The sequence below is a fragment of the Oculina patagonica genome, chromosome 13, assembly GCF_052425735.1.
Source record: "Oculina patagonica isolate OP01 chromosome 13, crgOcupat, whole genome shotgun sequence".
Taxonomy (NCBI): Eukaryota; Metazoa; Cnidaria; class Anthozoa; order Scleractinia; family Oculinidae; genus Oculina; species Oculina patagonica.
In genome coordinates this window covers 29,417,145-29,438,577 of record NC_135770.1, presented here as the reverse complement: position 1 = coordinate 29,438,577, position 21,433 = coordinate 29,417,145, and the positions used below count along the sequence as shown (strand labels likewise).

General features: G+C 42.8%; 1 protein-coding gene across 2 annotated transcripts; it reads left to right on the top strand.

The window, feature by feature from the left end:
* Positions 1 to 2,971: 2,971 nt before the first annotated feature.
* LOC144637270 (leucine-rich repeat serine/threonine-protein kinase 2-like) lies at positions 2,972 to 20,790 on the top strand. 2 transcript variants are annotated; one of them, XM_078496398.1, is made up of 12 exons: positions 2,972 to 2,993; positions 3,163 to 3,271; positions 3,727 to 4,130; positions 5,304 to 5,685; positions 6,483 to 7,119; positions 8,594 to 8,786; positions 9,329 to 9,502; positions 11,017 to 11,250; positions 12,530 to 12,811; positions 14,348 to 16,030; positions 16,563 to 17,377; positions 18,336 to 20,790. In XM_078496398.1, exons 3-12 carry the CDS (start codon positions 3,731 to 3,733, stop codon positions 20,469 to 20,471), a joined length of 6,936 nt encoding a protein of 2,311 aa, XP_078352524.1. In that variant the 5' UTR covers positions 2,972 to 2,993; positions 3,163 to 3,271; positions 3,727 to 3,730; the 3' UTR covers positions 20,472 to 20,790. The 2 variants fall into 2 exon arrangements, with proteins under 2 accessions (XP_078352524.1, XP_078352523.1); XM_078496397.1 differs by having other exon boundaries at positions 16,560 to 17,377.
* Positions 20,791 to 21,433: the final 643 nt, after the last annotated feature.

The window sequence follows — 21,433 nt, the reverse complement described above, 5'->3', positions numbered from 1 at the left end:
TTTCTCCCGTCGGGTTTTGTTGTACACATAGTGGACCTTGTCACCTTTGTAAGGACAGAGTTTTTGTTTGCCCTACCCTCCCCACCCTGGTCTCGCTGTTTGCTTACTTACATTTAATTTAGGCATTTCCGCTTTGTGTGATCTCGGAGACGGATCATTGAATCGAAAACTCAGGTTTTTGCTTGCAGAGGTTTCTTATCTAACAAACAGCGATCTACAGTACGCATTTCTATAACAAACGATTATTCATCTCGCGCGCTGTCGAGACGAGATCGAAAAAACCCCCCAAAGAACTGTAAAGTAGAACTGAAGGCTGTTGAAGTTTATGATTGTGAAGGAGATTCAAGCCGGAAACGAAAATGTACAACGAAAGTACTAAAGTCACTAAACATATCAAAGTTCTAACCTTTAAAAAATTCGCCGTTCTGCAACCTCTACGTCAGTCATGTACAATTTATTTAAACTCAACGGCCAAATGGAGGTCAGTTAGGAGTGGCTTGGTCGTTTGTAAACTTTTTTCATTTTTACTTTTTTGCAGCAGTTTAATATGATAATAACTGACTCTTGATTGACTCTTGCGCAGTCATCTTTCCCAAAACAAGAAATAAACTGTGTTAGATTAGCCATTTCACACAGTTGATGGCCGATTTTGTGGGGTCGCATCTCAACTGATAGTAACAGAGTAATGAAAACCCGGTGAAAAACATTCCAATGAATATTCTGATTTGAAGTGACTGGAGGGTAGATGATGAGGATGAGGATGATGATGATGATGATGATGATGATGATGATGATGATGGTGACGATGACAACAATACAGCTGGTAGGGCTAAGGGACGTCAGACCATTATTTTTTTGAAGGGGGGGATGAAAAATCCTGAAAAAAAAACTGTTTGCAAAGGAAAATGCCAAAATAAATTGTATCCAGACATGAAAAAATTAAATTGTCTGTAGGAAGAAAGAATTGTTTTGCACGGACAACGCCACAGAAAAAAAATTGTTTGCCTTGTAAAAATTTTCTCCCCCGTCCAAGAAAATGATATAATAAAATACTGCAATATCACAGCGACAAACCGATGAGTGGTGCCGGATCTATTGAAGACCTGGATCAGTAACTAAGTTAAAACGGAAAATATAGACGGCAAACTGATCCTGACGGATCCTGACGGCTAAAGCGGTCAAAAATAAACAAAGTGGATAAAAAGATTTATCCACTTTGTTTATTTTTGACCGCTTTAGCCGTCAGGATCAGTTTGCCGTCTATATTTTCCAAGAAAATGATGGTCCGTCCCTTAGAAAATAAAATAAATACAGCACTCAGTTTCTCTGAACGGCCATCTCCGCGCTCAGTCATTCTTGTAAAAGATCAGGCCAATTTTCTGCCAGTACGACGCTACTCTCCTTCGTAGCTGTTGTTTAGACTCGTCACGCAACGCTTCTCCCAAGGGGAGGGAAGGCGTGACGACCCAAATAACGACTGCGAAGAAGACTACCTTAGCGCTTGTTTCACGGATAAGATAGCCCCACTCCCCTCCGTTTTTTTTTTCTCTCTCTCCCTCTTCCTAACTCCCCCTCACTCCCCTTTCGACGTCAGCTACGCCGGCTACGGATAAGACAGCTGTGTCAAGCAAGAATGCAGACGTGGCGGTCACACAGGTTTTTAGTTCTAAGTATTTTTCTCTTCCTTATCTAGTTCAAAGAAATATCGTTTCCCTACAGCTCGTCTTCGACTGCGGATCAATTGTGAGACCGTCTTAGAGCCTAGTCTACAAGGGGGATCTTGTGAGGCGGTTGTAGCTTCACAGGAACACCAGGGAGAGGTCCAGCCGGGTGCATCAGGAATACCAATCACAACATGCCAGCATCAAACACCGGCCCCAGGAGCTTCCAGGGAAGAATTTTTCGGAATGGAGTGATTCCATCCACACAAGGAGTGTTAAATTTTATTGCGTTCAAGTACTTCCAGGCAGTTGAACCATCTAAACCAGAGGAGTTGAATGGTTACCTACAGTATCTAAAAGATGTTCGCAAAGTGCTTTTCGGTGGACGCTCAAACAGGGAGCTTGATTATCACAGTGGAATGTAGCTCTCTGGAAATACTGGAAGGACTATGGAACGACTATTGTACAGGCCCCTTGAATGAAATGGCACAGAAGTTCCTAGTGACGGAAGACGTTCTTAAGAAGTTTGGCCTTATGGATCAGATTCCCGGGGGGGTACCCAAAGAAGTTTTGTACGGGTAGGCTCCGCCCCGAGCTCTTACCCCTTACCCTTTTATATACCATTTTGCCAGAAATTGTACCCTTTTCGTATACCTTTTAATGAAAAAAAAGGTACCCCTTTCACATACCTGAAAGTCATGGTATAGACTTAAAACATGACGTTTTCTTGTCGTTTTCAAGTAGCGCTTAATAAATTGAAATAATACAACCATAAATTGCATCTGTTCGAAATATTTTAAACCCAAATGACAGATTCCCATACCCTTTCGTATACCTAAACTTGTGAAATCCGTACCCTTTTATATACCTGAAGCCTGAAAAAGGTACCCCTTTCGGGCGGAGGCTCCCCGTATAGGCCATTATAGGGAGTACCCCCCCCCCGGATCAGATTATGGAGGTAAAACTCACAACAACGACCATTCTGGAGAAGGAATACAGTGCTTGTCGAGGGTATTTCTTGCAGCGTTTAGGTAATTAATTTTTTGAAGGGTTTGTTATATATTTAATGCAAAACAGTCGGTTTTTCCGTAAATCGTTCCTCGGAAGGGAAGGAAAGCCAAAGACCGGCGCGTTCCCATTTCGAGCGTTCGCATTTAATTTCGCGTGTGCGCGCTCGGCGACTTCCGGAATGCCCGAGTCATGTGATCAAATGGGTTCGGGTGACAGTGATTGTGGAGGGTCACACATTCCCATATATTAGCGGGAGTTTGCTCTACCCTAAAACCGCCATTTTTGACCGACTTTTGCGCCCCTTCTCTCTTTCTCTACCAGGTAAGGTGAAACGTTACATGTGTGTAATCGTCTTTTGTTTGGTTTCAAGTGATTCGCTGTATAATTTTGCCATCATTGATTGTGTTTTCGATGATCATGCGGAATGACAAACCTTGAATTAATCTCCTTTATGTTGGGGAGTTGACCTCAAGTTTGTTCGTTTCTACAGAACCAACATGGGACGGTTTAGCTTATCCAGTTTCTACTGCAGTCGGAAAGACGAATTCCTCCAAAAATGAGACTGGAATCTTTTGGCAAAGAACTTTAAGTCGCGAAAGGTGAGAGTCTACCGGAAGTCAATTAGCTATGCAACCATGCACTGAGACTGAATTGAAAACAATCAGTTAGGTGTTTTTAAGGACTAGCGTAGCGTTATGCTTATTTCAATAGTTATTGAAAATATGAGCAATAAATCATGGAGAGGAGATTGTAATAACATTTTGCTGATCGAGTCGAGTTTTTCCGTGTTATAGGCGTAAAATCGTTGGGTAAACAGTCATCAACAATATAAAGTTCATGTACTGTTCTTATGCAAGCCAACTAAAGAAATAAAAGCAAGTCTTAAGTCTTATTTTCCCTTTATGTAGCCAGAAGAAACCTTGGCTAGTATGTGAAATATTTTTACACACATCATTTGATAATTTTTTTATTTTATTATTGCAGTCAATATTAGAAGTTATTTTGTAATTATAATTATAATTTGCTAATTTGTATGTATTTTTTTATTACAAAGCATTATGGCATCAAGTCCATCTTCAACAACTGGTTATCTGCATAACCTGTGTCGTCAAGGCAATGTTAGTGCGATCCGGCCGTACCTTCAAGGCATTTCAGACATCAACAAGCTAGAAGAGCGTGTTGGTTTCCTAGGTTACACTCCTCTTCATGAAGCAACCAATCAAGGACAAACTAGCGTTGTCAGACTGTTGCTTCTTTATGGTGCCAACGCAAACGCCAAAGCCAATGGTTTCTACACACCCCTTCATATTGCAGCGTCGATGGATAATTTAGATTGTGTGGCAGAGCTTTTGAAGCACAATGCAGATATTACTAGTAAAGATGAGTTTGGCAAGACCCCTTACGAGACTGCCGTGATTCATAAATGCAAGAAGTCAGCACGTGTCCTCAAGAGTGAAGGTTAGTCATGCAAAGAGGGAATTTAATTGGATACTTTGGTCATGGCTTGACCCGTTTTCTCTTATTCAGAATCATTGAATTTGTTTTACAGTGCAATTACTTGAACTGTGCTACTTGGAACAAAATTAACCAATCACAATGTTAAAAGAAGTTTTTGATTAATAAAAGATAAATCAAGTCAAAGATAAGATAAGATGAGAACTTTAATAGTCAGCTCCCCACAGGGCTTTTCAGTAACTATTTATAATAAAAAATAAAATTCTAATATTTACAAATAAAATTGAATTTAAAATAAATAAGGTTTGATTATTGCAAGGAGATTTTGGTTGCAATTCTTGTATGGCAAAACATTGTCATAAAGTAACTTCTGTCATATACCTGCCAACTCTCACACCTTGGGCGTGAGTCTCACGCCTGCGAGTTGAAAACTTCGAAAACTCACGCTTACGAACCAATTTCTCACGCATAATCGAAATTATGTTATGAGTTATAACAACCACAAACAACAAAAAATGTAAACTTAAACCAATGTGAGAAACAAAAACTCCATGTAAATTGAGTAAATAGCGATACTTTACCCAAAATAGCAGAGTTCTGACAAAAAAAGGATTGTTAACAAGGTCGTGTTAAGCAAAACACGTCCACCTAGTGGGATCGGGATATGTTTGGAACGTCATCGGAATACTTCGGACGTCTTTGGAAAACTTCAGACATTTTCGTTCGTCTTCGGAAATCCTGGCACTCTCAGGATAAAAATCTCACGCCTTTGACCCAGAAAACGTTGGCAGGTATCCTGTCAAACCTGGATTATATCAGGGACCTGCATTTTTTTAATTAGTGCATATTATCTGCGAGCTTCAGGGAAATGGCCAGAGAAGTTTATTCACATATTTTGTATGTTGGTACTGCTTAACATTTGCTTGCTTTATGAATAAACTTCTCTCTCAGCCATCAAGGGACTCTCTGTTTTAGCACTGTTTGTTGTCTGTTTATTGCGTTACATGGGGGAATTAAGTGCAAATAATCTGCAAGCTTCAGGGAAATTGTGTAAATAATTTGTGAGCTTCAGTTAATTACACAGTGAACCATGTTTGCATACACTTTCCTGTTGCCTTAAAATGGTTTGTAAATTTTAATGCTGAAATTTTCTGGACAATTGTTTTCCTTGAACAGAAGTCAAGAAAGCAGCCAGGGAAAACAGTCCAACTTTGAGGGAACTGCTGACGTCAATAAGAATACATGATCTCGTTCCATCATGCTTTAAAGAGGCTCTGCTGGAGGCATCACGAGGGGGGCACATGGACGCCGTCTGTTCTTTGATCATCACAGGTGGAAGACATTCTTTACAACTCAAAGATTGCATCAGTGAAGCACTAAAGTTCCATTACTGTGATGTAGCTGCCATGTTACTTACCTGCTATGCTGCAAAACACAACAAAAAGAAGCTTTTAAAATACCTTATGAGCCTGGAGATGAGCGAAGAGGAGAAGCAGGAAGCTCTTTCAGAATTACCCAATGAAGTGACAACAACTCATGATGTTCTGGCTAGAATAAGGTATTGGCTTTGGCTAGATTTAAGGTGTTAACCTCTAGAGAGCTCAGTAATAAGGTGAAGTTGACCTGAACTTAGGCCATAGTGCCCTTTGCATTTTATTGCAGTTTTCAGTGATATGCGAACTCTGAAATTCAATCCTCAATCAACGGTTTACGCTTTTTGCTGCCGTCAATCATCTTAGCGGACCTTCTGGAAACAGATGTTCACTTCACAACCGGGTCAAAAGGTCATGTCTTTCAGTTGATTGGTAGATTTCAATCCGATTTCTGTTTATCATGGCTCGTTGGCTGTCACCATAATTATGATTGACGGCAGCGAAAACACAATCGTTGAATTTCAGAGTTCGCATTTCACCGAAAACCGCAATAGTGTATCTTGGTTTCTGCAGCATACCCCTTGATCTGATGCTAGTTAGTCCACTGTAGGTTACCCCCAAAAGGAAATCCTTTTAAGCCCAACTGGCTCATAGCTCATGACACTGAACTCTGATTTTTGTAGCATAAAGCAGCTAAAAGTGTTTCTACCTCCCCCCCCCCCCCCTGAATGGGATGCTAGTCCATCACAGGTTACTCCTCAGCATTCTGTAAATTTACCCTGGGAACAATAATTTGCCAGTACCCGTTTATACATCTGGGTGAGAGTGGCACTGTGAAAGCAAAGTGTCTTGTCCAAGAACACAGCACAATGACCCCAGCCTGAGCCAGGGCTCGAACTCAGACTGTTTTTGGGGATGTGAACAATTTGGCATCAGCAAAGAACAAATTAATATTTAGTATTTATTTATTATTTTTTTGTAGGTCATGCATTTCTGACAAAGACTCCTTTCACATCGCTGTACCTATTGGCCTAGCTATTCAACAAAGGAAAAAGGAAGCAGTGGGAATCATCCTTTTGAATACAAACTGCAATCAAGCACAAAAACGAATTGATTGGCCAAAACTTGCCCTGGGAGATATTGATCCATCATGGTTAGAAAATGTTACTTGGGTGGAAAAACTCTTCTTAGCTTCAAATCTTCTAACAAGCATTCCAAGCAACATTAACATCTTGAGCAAACTGTGTACTTTAGACTTGCGAAAAAATCAGTTAAGGACTATCCCTGCTAGTTTACTCCAGATGTCGAGTTTGCGGGATCTAAAGCTGTCCGAGAACAAAATTGTCGAACTTCCCAGGAAGTGTAAATGGAGTCCATCTCTGAAAATACTTAATTTGAATGATAATGCTTTGGAGACATTGCCTAAGAGCATGGCACAGGCCAAGTTGTCAATTTTGTATCTGGCAAGGAATAATCTGTATGAGGTCCCTCTGTGTATCTGCCAGATTATTACTCTACAGTCACTGGATCTGTCAGGTAACCCCAGATTGACGCAACTTCCACCGCAGATGGGTAGACTTACCAACATTGAGATGCTTAAATTGGAGAATCTGGACCAGGTGAGACTTAAATAAAAATAAATATAAATAAAAATTAAATAATTATCTTAATTGACCACTCCCCCAACAGGGCTTTTCAGGGCCAATGTTAACAAATGCTGAAACAAATATTTTAAAGTAAATATTTAAGATGGTAAATTTTAAGCTCGGTGAAAAATAATGAAGATGAAGTATTCAACATGACACAAGCATGGGACAAAGAAAAATTCTGAGTCCCCAACGGGAATCGAACCCATGGCCTCCCAGATACCGGTTGGGCGCTCTAACCAACTGAGCTACGAGATCGAGAGACTCGTTGTGAGCTGGGCCATTTACTAGGTTGATATGTGACACGCGTCCTGCATACTGCTAGGATCAGCAATGTCGAAATCATCAAGTTTGTAGTAAATAATAAAGATGGTAATTGTTTTTTTTGCTGATCCTAGCAGTATGCAGGACGCGTGTCACATATCAACCTTAGGCTAGTAAATGGCCCAGCTCACAACGAGTCTCTCGATCTCATAGCTCAGTTGGTTAGAGCGCCCAACCGGTATCTGGGAGAATCCCAACTGGCAGGAGGCAGACCAGTTGGCAATTTACAAGCATAGCCGAGGAGTTGAACTACTGAGGACATTACAGCTAGTGACCAGAATGGGACTTGAACCCACGACCACTGGATTTCAAGTCCAGTGCTCTTAACCACTTGGCCACACTGCCTCCACTAAACGGTCTTGTGATTGAAAAACCTTTGGCCCTTGGATTTCCGATCAATTTGGAATTTAGAAGTGTCGGTTTTTGTGGAGGGAGGAAAACAGGAGAACCCGGGGAAAAACCCTCAAAAAAAGGATGAGAACTGACAACAAACTCAACCCACAAATGACGCTGGGTCCCAGAATTGAACCTGGGCCACATTGGTGGGAAGCGAGCACTCTCAGCCACCACTGTGGTATTCCTGCTCCCCCAATTGCATTTTTAACATCATCATCATGATGTTATAACTGGTTGTATTTGGCAGCATTCCAAAATGTGCTTCCACCCCTCCCTCCAGAAAACCGGTGAGCATTATTCCAACATGTGGGTGGCTGACTAGTGACTTGAAGTGGGGGCTTTAGAAACTCTTCTCTTGGAAAGTTTTTATTTTTTCGGAAATATTGGGGGGGGGCTAACCCCCCCCTAGCCCCCCCCCCCTCGGCTCCAAAGTCCCTGCTTTACCCCTTTAGGCATAAACCCTTTGCATTAATGGCGCTCAAATTTGCATAATAATGCTTAGTACATCCTTAGCTTCATGTGGATGTTATAGACAAAGGATTTTTTTACATGAATGTGAGGCTCAGCCTGTATACTATTATTATTCCAATGCAAATGCCATTGATGCAAAGGGTCAATGCAGGCTTTTTTGTTTTAATTAAGGAATATTACCTTAGTGTTGATTTGCACAAGTTAATTTTTGGTTGTTTTCACTGGTTATGATTTTTCTTTCTTTGGTGTTTTCAAGTTGACAGATCCTCCAGAAGAAATAAAAAGAAATGGCATCAAAACCATCAGTTATCTCCGAAATATCCTGCGCAGATCAGAGGGATATTACACCATGAAGCTAATGTTGGTTGGCAAGGCAGCACAGGGAAAAACAACACTTAAGCACCGGCTGATGAAAGACTACAGCTACAACATTAACAGCTCAACAAATGGTGCGAAACATTTCCTTTATTTTTCATATTTTTACTACTGCTTTGCATGTATACTGGGAGGTGCAATGACCTCCGGTAATGGTTTGTTCACTGAACTCTAAATCGAGAGGTTATCAGGTCAATGTTTTGCATCATCGGGCCCGGAAAAATCTTGCATTAATATTTTAGCTTGCCTTTCAGAGAGGTAACTTAAGTTTCAAACTTTGCTTGTTCGGGGAGGTTACTGGCCTGCCTAAGTTTACTTTTATGTCTCAAAATCATAATGTAGTCAGCAGAAGACTCAAAATCATAACGTAGTCGGCAGAAGACTCAAAATCATAATGTAGTCAGCAGAAGACTGAAAATCATAATGTAGCTTCCGGAATTTGTTCGCGTTGTTAAAATGCTTCGTTATATCACAGAAAAGGTAATGAGGCGACGAGGATAAAGAAATGTGACTTTTTTAGCTTGGTATTGATAGGTTTGCAGAGTACCCTTCCACGACCTTTCTACTCTTAACAGGTAACAGTGTTTAACAAAAAAAATCCTGGTATTTTTTTTAGGAATTGCCATGGATGAATTCCGCTACAATCGAAAAGACTTTGGTCTTTTCCCAATGCACCAGGAGTTTGTCTTCAAGATTTGGGATTTTGGTGGCCAGGAAGATTTTTACACCACACATCAATGTTTTCTTTCCACTCTGGCGCTTTACCTGCTGGTGTGGAATCTGGAGGAAGGTAAAGTATTAAGAGACGAACCACAGAAAAATTATTTTATTATACCGTAAAAATCCAGTTATAAGTTATAGTTATAAGCCCCCCTCCAGTTATAGGCCCATCTACCTGGAAACAAAAAAAAATACATCCGGTTATAAGCCCCCCGCCCCCACCGGAAATACAGTATTAGCCCCCCTTTTCTGGATGACAGTATTGAACAGGGCTACAAGTTGCTTTATTATGACTTTTTACATTAAAAACGTATTTCTATCAGCATTGACGTGGCTCGTTTCGAAACGTTTTTTTATTCCGCTTATACTGTAGCCCTCCCGGATATAAGCCCCTATATTTATAAGCCCACCCAAAACCCCTTACGAAGTTGTATAAGCCCAGGGCTTATTATAGAATTTTATGGTATGTGTGCCGCAAAGGGCTTATGCCGGGTTTTCTCGAGCAATTTTTATGTGACAAGTACATTTGATCGTGTAGATGACTCAATAAGTATTTGTCAGCAGTTCAAAGTTTAGTGCGCCAGTAATGACCTTGGACAGCAGAGATACGCACAGGGATACGCGTGCACAGTGCCCTGTGGGGGATTGGGAGATTGTGGACCACATATATGCTGAAACAATATTTACCACATTTTATGTGACGAGTCGTCTACATTGTTACAACTTTTATTTGTCACATAAAAGCTAACACGCTAGCTTGGGCTGGGAAATCGTAGTGTGTAAATAAGCCTTTATCCTTAGGAATTTAAATCTTGACCTTAACCTTGACTTCTGTTAACTACCTTATTGTTACTTATTTTCGCGGGAACTTAATTTCGCGAAAATTCAATGGGCATATTCCGTGGGACTTAAAAATTTCGCGATTTGGCAAAAAAGTACGATTAAAAGGAACTAAATTTCGCGAAAATTGTCAAAATACTGGTCTACATTAACAAACAGTAAGTCTCAAAATTGACACAACTGATTTCAATTTTCCACAGCAATTGTTTCCAATAACACTGAACAAAACCATATAACAAAACAAAACTTAAAACAGTTTGACATGTTCCTGTGTTACAAAGTAGAGCTTTTTTGATGACTGTACCAAGATAATTATTTTCTCGGGTCTTTATTTTCGCGATTTTTTTTGAAAATCGCGAAAATCGCGAAAATTAAGTCCCGTGAAAATAAGTAATGTTTAATTAATGAGCAGCAGTGTTTTATCGAGTTTAAAACACGAGGCGCAGCCTAGTGTTTTAGACTTGATAAAACGCGAACTGCGAATTTGTTGAACGGCTTAAAAATCTTCTGATGTAGATCAACTCATTCTTGCACGAATATTTAGATTTGGGGTTATTTTGGCCTAGAAAATTGGACGTAAAGTTTAGCCGTGTCTTTATCAGATATAAAGACACTCATTAAACATTAAATTCCTTTGTATTTTCTTTTGAATTATTCAATAAGGTATGAAAAGAATGTCAAAAGGTGCTGAAACTTACATTAAAACGTCTCTTGACACCTGTATTCATTTTTAATTATTGGCAGGTGAAAGCGGAATTGAGATGCTGAAGAGCTGGTTGGATACCATATCTGCCAGCGCGTCCAACACCAGCCTCATTATAGTGGGCACACATTTGGACAAGGTCAAGAAAAACAAGGAGCCTGGATTCCAGGAACGCATGCGCGAACTAGTGATGGAGCTGGTCGCGTTACCGAAGTACAATCGAATCAATGTCAAAGATATCAAAGAAGTTAGTTGCGCACCGGACAACAGAGAAGGTACGTCTACTGTAATTATATTAAGCGCCCTTAAAGGGGTTATGTCAGGTAATTTTGGCACTGACCAACCGGTCATAGAATTAACTGAAAATTAATATCACAATAACGGCTTAAAAACGGAAGAATAACTCAAAAGAAACATAGAAAGGCCAAAAAGGGGCATGGATGGGCAAAATTCGAGAAGATTAAAACGGATTGCGTTTGGGTAATCTTAAAAAACGTCGGCCCGACTTTTTTCAAGTTTATCTCAATTTGTATAAAAGTGTCATTACAATGCTCGAAAATCATCCTTGTTTGTTATGTGGCCGTGATTTTGCCAATAAATGACTTCTGCTCTGCCAATTTGAAGTTTACAGCTCTTAATTAACGAAAATAAATAGAATTTCCTAAAGTACCGTGACCTAGCCTTTTTAAACGGAAGCTTCCCGTCTCTCTCTGCGTCCTACCTCATTTCCCAGATGCGCCTATATACTTAACCTACCCCTCCCCCCATGAAAAATGACAGCAGGCGAGAGAACGTAGTAAATCACAAATACGCTCATGCACCTTTTTGGAATCTTCGTGATCACCTCTGATGTTGTAGCTATAATGTGGAGGAGGAGGGAAAGTCACTCTGGCAAACGTCAAACGAGTTTGTTGCCAGCTGTTAAATGTAAAGCTACAGTGTAAATAAGCGGCCTTCCTTGTGCTCCCATAATAAGCTTAACGCTCAATCAAATCATTGTAATGTTGACTGAAATACACCTCGCCTTGTGTAGAACCTTCTTACCATGAGGTCCGAAATTAACTTTTTCCTACTTCAGCATGGCAGTCGCATGCTTGTCTTACATCCACACGGCTTCCGGTTTTTTTTTCCCCATTATTTGCAAATTCATGGCTAAGTCGGCAGAAGTGAGCATAAAAAGTTACGTGCCCGGCCGCTGGAAGGGTCTTTTTTGGAGCCCACAAAACAATATATAAAAGCGATGGCAACCAAATTACGAGACGATAAGCTACAGGTGGATAACAACTATTAAATTATCTATGTATATCCGGCATACAGAACTTAATTTTTCTGTGACTCTCTTAACTTTGGGCTTGAAAGCGGGAGAATCTCAGAAAATCGAGACGTTCACAGGCCATCGTTTTGGTACTGGAGGAGCTGTACACGTGTAATCTGTTTGACCGCTGTGGAACTCTTAAGACTCGCCTTACTTTAGGCAAGGTCTTGTTTCAAAGGATCCAATACATTTTAATCTTCCACTTGCAGCTACTAATGTTTGGTTTTCTTAAAATAAAGGAATTGATGACCTCCGTGTCACCATTTACGATGTTGCCAGGGGCCTCCAGAAGAGCGAACGCGGACAGGTATCAGTAATGGGTGAAAAGATCCCTCACAGTTTTCTGTTAGTGGCAGATGTTATTCAGGCCAAACGACAGGAGCTTCGGAATAATGGACAAATGCCTATCATGCACAAGTCTGCATACGAGGCACTCGTCTTGGACACCATAAAGAATGACACTTTAGACATTGAGGACACCAACGATCTGGTGGAGGTGACCCAGTTTATGCACGAGAGAGGTGAGCGTGAGTTCTCTGATTGGTTAATAAAGTCGTGCAGCGTGCTTTATTCAGTCGTAAGCAGACCCAAAACAAATTGTGTTGGCTTACTCGCATTCTTCCTCGCTTGGCACACGTTGCGCGCTTCCTTCCTGCGCTATGGCACACGTTGCATGTTTTCCCCGCGCTTGGCGCACGTATGTTTTTCCGCGCTTTGCACACGTTGCATGTTTTCCCGCGCTTGGCGCACGTACGTTTTTCCGTGCTTGGCACACGTTGCATGTTTTCCCGCGCTTGGCACACATTACATATTTACCCGCGCTTTCTACCCTTTCTACCCGTTGAGACCATCTGCACGTTTTTCTTCGAGTTCTTTTTAACCCATTGACTCCTAAACCGGCCGTAAAGGATCCGGGCATTTGTCCCGCTTGTGACGTCATCACCTTTCACCCAGAAAGGCGACATCTATGCTCAAATTGTGAAGCAGACCAAGACCTTTCCAACGATACCTAAACCAGCGTGATTAGATTGATGGAGCTTGAAATATGCACCAAAACGCTTCAAAATTTCAGTAAAAAACTCAGAGGAAAATTTCCCCTTTCCACCCTTGGCTTGTCCATGGTAAGTAGTTCTTGCCTCGTTTGCGCTTTCGCGGAAATTCTTCTACTAGAAAGAAGCCTGGAAGAAGGCCAAACACTGCAGCAAAAAGAAAGGAAGAAGAGAAAAAGGAAAAGCGAAAAAAAAAAATAAAAAACGAAAAGCCTAAAGTGGTAGGATGGTTTATCGTCCAAAAATTTCAAAATTTTGATTTGTGCGCATGCACGAACTAAAAAGTTGTTAAACGTGGTTCTGGTGAAAAACAAGCATGCATTTTGCGTTCCAAGGGCCGTTTTGAGTGATTTGGAGCTATTTTAGCTTATAATAGACCTTAAAAGGTCAAAAACACCTTAAAAATGCGTTTTTCGGAAAATCTCCAGGAGTCAATGGGTTAATTATGGTTGTGTTATTTGCTGTTAGCTGTGATAGTTTGTTTTTGGTGTTATGAAAGGTAAATACCAGCTAAAACCTAGCCAAGCATAATCGTTGCTAAGGCGACTGGCCTACGAGAAAACCCGGTAAAAACAATATACAGACACGGTCCACTGTTAGTGTTAAACTGTCTCCGTGCGGTGAAAAAGGGGGAAATAGAGCTGAGTTGTCCTAATAATTGGGATGGGGATTGTGGTCTAACATTGGAACTTAGACTCTGAATAGCGATTTGCGAAATTTATTCATAGAGCAGTTTTCAATTGAGTGTCGTAAAACCAAAACCAAAGTAATTACTCTGACCAATCATAAAAACACGACACCAGTGCCAATCATAACTCGAAGCAAATACATGTCGTAGGCACGAAGCGCGGGAAAACGTGCGTGATCGAGTCACGATTGGTTTCGGTTTTACTTCTGATGCTGAGTGGCGCAAGATTTTTAACCAATCACGAGCGTGTGCAAACCAACAAACGCAATTACTTTCGACACTCAATGAAAACGGCTCTAACTGATTTCATCTTCATGTAGGTATTTTGATGCACTACGACGATCCAAATCAAGATCTTCAAGATCTCTACTTTATCGATCCCCAGTGGCTTTGCGAGTTGATGGCACAAATCGTGACCCTACCAGAAGTGAACCCGTACATTCGCAATGGCATCTTGAATCTCGACGATCTTCCTCAGATATTCAAGGGAGAACTCTTTGCGCACCAGAACTCTCCACAGTTCATTCGCCTGTTGAATCGGTTTCAGATCGCTTGCTCCTTAGACGAGAACCGCGTTCTGATTCCTTCCAAACTGCCCGACAAGCAACCGGATGAAGCAACCAACGACGATCTTCCGTTCATCACACTAAAGAGAATCCATTCGCTGCCTTGCATTCCGTTTGGGTTCTGGAGTCGCTTGATTTCGCGCCTGTTGTTTTACATGAAGGACATGCTATCCGGCGGCGAGAATTTCACTCGGCAGGAATACACGAGCCCGTTTCAGCTCGATCCATTCTGCTGTCGTTGCCCTCTTGTCCTGGAAAGTTCAAACACTGGTAGCCTCATCGAAAGCGAAAATGAAATGCTAGCATCCATCGAGGCCTCTATCGGCGGATCGTTCGAGAATCTGCAAAGTTCACCTGGCGACTTTCGTGGCCTCGTTCGATTCTTCAGTAGCCACCGTCAAGGAACCTACATCAACGGCAGATTCTTCGGTTATTCCGATATCGAAGGTGGAAGCTCTCGTAGTGATTCGGGATTCGAGTATAGTTCAGACGACGACGATGATGCTCGCGTGAGGGCACCAGGCTCGCTGAATTCGACATTTCCCTTGGCTCGTTCCAGAGATACCTCGTGGAGGAAGGAAGGAGTTTTTAAACACGGAACCCACCCAGGAATACCCTGTCGTAATGATGAAATCAATGACCTAGAAAGTGGAACTCCCAAAAGCGATTCGGCTTTACCGATCTTGCGACAGAATTTCCTTCAAGGGGACCTGGATGACTTGGATGGAAAAGCGCATTCTGGCTCAGAGCAGGGCTCCCCTGAACAGTCGTACATAAGCCCCGATGCTGCACAAGGTTCCTCAGTACCTGATAATGAGCCACTTGTGGATTCCATAGGCAACAATGACGACTTAGTAGAGACACCTCGATGCGAAGAACTAGTCAATGGCGAAGCTTATGAAGACATTGAAGTTCTCAACTACAAAGAGACCTCTTTAGAATCTTGCCCTGAAAGGCTCAGTCGTCTTCTTGACGTTAGTCCATCTCAAAATTACACCAGCGATGATAGCGACAGTGTGCCATACCACTCGGCCACCTCCAGATCATGCACCCCAGATCCATTTCCACGAGAACGAAGCGATGGGCACCACAATGACCCTTCACCAACAGTACCATCTGAAGATCCTGAAATACGCCCCGTTCAGGAAAACCCTACTGCAGATGACCCTAATCAGTTTCAACCTTTGACAAAAGCGTGTTCGCAAGAGGCAGACAACTTTAACCTGTCCTTTTCAGAGGGTCATTTTAATGTGGACAGTTGTGAGGTGGCATCAAATCACTCGGCCAGCTCATCTGTATCAAACAGTATTTCATCTGATAAAGAAGAGTCCAGCGGAGAGTCTTTTCACACGGGCTCAAGTCGAGGATCCAGCGACAATGAAGCGGGGGATGCCTCCACGGAGATACGGACTCTCCATGGCAACGAGGAAGTAGCAGGTAAAGGAATAAAACGTGATTTGCAGACGCTGTTAGTGAAAAAAAGGTTGCATTGTAAGGGTGGACGATTGTTCTCTTAGCTTATTATTGGTCTACGTTAGTACAATAAAAAATTAAGGGGGGGGGGAAAAAATAAAATAAAAAAAAAAAAAAAACTTAAAAATAGGACAAGGTTTTGTTTGCTTTTATACACTAGTGAAAGTCTTTTTAGCCTCCTTCTGCCTCGGAAAAAGAATACCGTCTTACCTGCAGCCGTGAGGTTCCAGTAATTATTCCAGCAAGAACTGATGAAAAATGTATCGGATACTGAGAGGGAAATTGGGCGGAGGGGGAGGTAATATTCTATTGTTTTGCAGGACATTGTAATCTCGTTCCTTCAGTTTCGCGGGTGGACCCGTCTTCCTTCGGGCTCGTCCCCCGCGGCTGGGAGAAGCGCATTCTTTTGAGTTGTTAACTTTGTTTTACGTCACTTCTCACGTTACTTCTTATACACACAAAAGGAACTACTTTCTGTTTCATTTCTTCTCAGCAGCCAGCCATGCGTCGGGCATTTCAGTTGGTAGTGATCAAAGTGAAGCTGGCGAAGATGTTTCCACTGCCGAGATTTCGTCACACGATTCTCTAGGCACCACCTTCCAATCCCCGTACCTTCCCCCCGAGATGTCAGTGGACTCGCCAGAGATCGTCCATCTGGGCACTCCTCCGGTGTCACCAGATCCTGGCAGAAGCACCACCGCAGGTAGCAGCAGAGGCAAGCCACGGAGCGGTACACCGCATCTCCCCTACTGCCCATTCATAGAAGACTTCCCTATCGACAGCCTGCCACAGTTACCAACCGACCTGGCGACGCTAATTGACCATGGGTTTCTTCATTGCTGGAAGTCCGGAGTGTGCCTTCGTCACCCTCGCTTGTTCTTCCTATCGTACGGCGTCCCTGACCCCGCTTCTGATCGGCAGTTGATCATCACTGAAGCAAGCCCTTGCCCTCAAGGTCGGAGGGTCTTGAGCTACGTGGTGGATCATATTGACACGCTGATTCGCGAATGGTATCAGGAGTACTCTTCCACGGATGGCCAGCAACCCAAAGTCAGGCAGCTCATTCCCTGTGTCGTGTGCGAGCGGCTGGGTCTTGAACCGTACAAGTTCTCGTTTGCAGAATGCCAGTTTCAAAGTTCCACGTCAGATACCATTCCCTGCCCCCATCACCCTCGCCTGAAGGTCAATCTGCATCAGGTGGCACCTGACATCATGTTACATGACGTAGATGCCGATTTGCTGTTGTCCCATGAAGAAATCAAGTATGAGGACACTGAATCGAGCATGCTGGGCGAAGGAGGTTTTGGAAAGGTACGAACGTTGTGTATAAAGATTCGCGTCTGCTTCGTGCAATCAGTGACTCTAATCTACATGTTCCAAAATAGCGAAGCGCGCGAGTGACGTCATGACTCAGACAAGACTCAGACAAACAAACCGGAATTACGGAAGATTTTCCTAAAACACTTTCTAAAACAGCCTGTGTTCTTAAAACAATTTTTTTTAAAATGAAAACTTTGCCTAGATTCCTTCTATTTTTCTTAGAACACGCTGATGTTTTCTGAGCCTTTTGGGGGTATAATCACTTACATTCTACTTTTAGATCTCGCGCGCTTCGCTATTGGCTGGCAAAATTTACGATGAAAAATGTTCGCGTTGTTACAAAAACTGAGCAAAAAGATGTGTATTAAAAAAATAATCATTCGGCAGATGTAGATGGTAAACAATACTGGCCCTAAAATTGACCCTTGAGGAACACCAAGACGAGGCCTGTCCAATAAAGACGAGGCCTGTCCGATAAAATAAGTTAGAAAGTTTTTTTATTCCTTATATTCATTTCTTAAATTTTTAACTTTAAACAAATTCTAATTTTTAACTTCCACTTTTCAATCATTTTTATCATATTTGTAATTTTAGTAGTAGTTAACAACTATTCACCAAAGTGGAAGTGGCTAGTGGTGGATATTTACCGAGCCGTGAAAAGCGCTATCGTTAAATATTTTTGAAAACCACTTTCTGTGATGTGGACTCCCTGTTAAAATATCTTATTATTATTATCTTTATTATTAGTAATCATCACTATCGTCATCCCTCTTGAAATCCGAACGGCCTCATAAGCCTTGGGGATGAGGTTGCCTTTAAAAGTCTCTTATTTGGGGTTGGGTTTAGCATCTAAAGATGAAAAACGTAGAGAAACCGTACTATTTGAAAGAAGCTATTGACAGGCTTTAGTGAACTGTTGTTTGTTGACTCTGTCGTCTTTGCCCCTCAGGTTTTTCGTGGAGAATGCCGCGGACAGGCAGTCGCTATCAAGTTCTATATTCGAAGGGATGAATCAGAACCCCTGAGGCATTACCGCGAGGTACGCAAGGAGTTAAACGTTCTACGCCGTGTACGGCAGCATCCATTCCTTATCAACATCATCGGTGTCTCTCTTCGTCCCCTGTGCCTGGTACTGGAACTGGCGGAGCGGGGAGCTCTCACCGAGATCACTGTCAACCCCATACCCATTCATCGCATCGTGTTGTTTCGCATTGCATATCAAGTTGCCGACGCGTTACGATTCCTGCACGATCTTGGCGTCATTTACCGAGACTTGAAACCCGAAAATGTCCTTGTTTGGTCATTGGACGAGCACGCTGATCTTCACGTCAAACTTATTGACTTCGGCACTGCGAACTTTGCCACGTCCACCGGGCTCGTGTCGGTCGCGGGATCACCCGGTAACCACGCACCCGAGATGTTGGAATGTGCGAACAAAGAAGAGTACACTCCTCAGGTTGATGTGTATTCGTATGCCATTCTTCTATACCAAATCATTACTCGGTTAGTCCCGTTTGAAGAATACGACTCTGGTCCCAAAATCAACGCAGCTGTGATCGCCGGCGAGCGCCCCACGTGGCAACACGTTCCGGTGACGGCGTTCGGTCTTCCGACTCTTACCGAACTCATGCTTCGGTGCTGGTCGGGTAAACCGACCAAGAGACCAACGTCCGCTCAGATTGCCGAACAAGTCAGTCAACCAGCTTTCCAGTGTTTGCTAGCTAAGCAGGCTGTTCCCTCAGAGCAGCAATCTGTGAGGCACGCCTGTCTTGTGCCAGACTCGCACGAACTATGGTTAGCATGCGATGGCCACACGGGCAATCGAATTTTCATCTACGATGGTCGCTTGCTCAATATGAAGTTCTCGTTCTCTATTGAAACTGATCAAGAGCTCGCGCTTTCCTTTCAGATCCAATGCATGCATTTCATGGCTCCTTTCGTGCTGATCGCTGTTCGCGGCCCGATGGACCAGGTCAACGTTTACTCGACCTCAAGTGACGTGCGTTACAAGTGCGTGACATCCATGGCCTTCAACGAGCAGATTAGCTGTGTCACGTCGAATGACGAGTACATATTTGTTGGGCTCAACGACGGTAGAGTGCGCTGCGTCTTGAAATCGGAAATGAAGAAAAGCGACAAAAAGCGTGCAGTTCGTAGCATTCCAGTGGGACGTCACCGAATTTTGTCCTTGACTGTCGCTCAGGATAAACTCTGGGTGTCAACCAGTCGGTATATTTTCAGATATTTTACCAAACCAGGTGAAATGGACGCGTTCGACATTGATGCCATGTGGTACGGTGGACCCAGCGGAATGGAGAACAACCCGCAGACCCAAGTCTCCCTCCTGAAGGTTTGTCTTGACGGAGAGGGCGTTCTGTCCGTTTGCAGGTCTGTTCTCAGTAAATGGGACGTGGAGACCAGACAGAATCGCTTCAACGTGGACTGTGCAGCTATTTTGAAGAGCCTCGCCGGCGATTCCACTGAAGATCCACGCAAACATAGCGGTGATTCGGCTGCGTGTATCACCTGCGTGGAACCCACGCACGACTCACTTTGGGTGGGGATCGCGAGTGGCCACATTTTGATCTTTGATTCCGAAACAGGGCATCTCCTCACGTGGTTCCATCCTTTCGATGAAACGCGGACCCTCACCCTGATTTATGGCCCAGGCCCTTGCGGTACGGAACAGAGTTACGTCATAAGTACCGGGAAGGGGCTCCGACCAGAGGGACTGGGACGTGTGTGCGTCTTATCGGCGGAACGAGTTCGAGAGCCCCCGCCGGAGATAACCAGTAGGAAAGCGAGTGAGCCGGAGAGAAAAAAGACTTACAAAAGGCCCTCATCGGCAAGAAAACTCCGGAGTCCTACCCCTCCATTCGAAGAACCAGAAAATGACGCGGTTGATGCAAATCCGACCCCACAGCCAAAGTGCTCTATGATCATGTGGGAAGTTGTGTCCAAGAGTTGTTTTGCCAGAATAGAAGCCAAAAGCGGCAGGCAGCCAATTCCATTCAGTGGAAGCACCAATTCTGTTGGTGGTGAGGAGCCCTCGCAAAATATTGACGAATCTGATCTTGAAACCTAACTTCAAGGCGCTGACGATCCGGGGGCGTGCTGTGGAGGACTGGGTACCATATGGCGAGAGCAGGAAAGAGCGTACCTGCACTTGAAGGGTTTTCTGTCCTTGTGTCCAATCAGAGCAGGGCACAACAAAGCGTTGCAAGCCTGCATCGCTGGGGGAACCGCTGGCCCAGTCATTTTCGAAGACAAGGGATTAGATTGTTTTCTATAAAAAAGACATATAGGATTGTAAAGGTATAGGACAAAATTAATTATGCTATTGTTGCCGAGAGACATTGCGAAAGAAATTCAATACGTAATATAAATAAATAATAAATAAATATTTGTATAGCGCCTACCATGCCTGTTCTAGGCGCTACAATAATGTAAAAAAGATATACTTACTCGAATCTTTTACTTAAAGTGCATTAAAGTATAGGTAATTTACTACAGTATTTACAGTCGAACCTCTCGGACACCAAAGGGACAAGGGAAGTGTTCGTATTATGGAGGTGTCCCCCCCCCGGTAATACAGAGGTAGAGTTGATATGAGTTTTGCTCTCGGGCAAATGGGCTGTCCGTGATAGGAAGGTGTTCGTATTATAGAGGTGTCCGTAAAAAGAGATTCAACTTGCGATCTAATTGTAATATATACTAGCTTCATACGAGCTTCTTTTGGTTCGTCACAATCTATTCTTCCACAACGAACGTGACGAGGAAACAAAAGATATTTTTTTCAAAAAAATGTAAATTTATTTGCCCACACTAAGCATCCAATGTCGATACACTGTGCGAATCCACGGAATCGAATTTAGAAAGTTTTCTTTTAGGCGATTTTACTTGAATTTTGAACATGAAGTTTTTAGTCAATCAACCTTCTGTGGAATTTTATGCAAAAAATAATGTTTTAATCCTTTAATTTTGCCCAAAATTATGTAAACGAGTCAGTTAAAAATTTGCTGGAGGTAGGGTACTTTTTAAATAGGA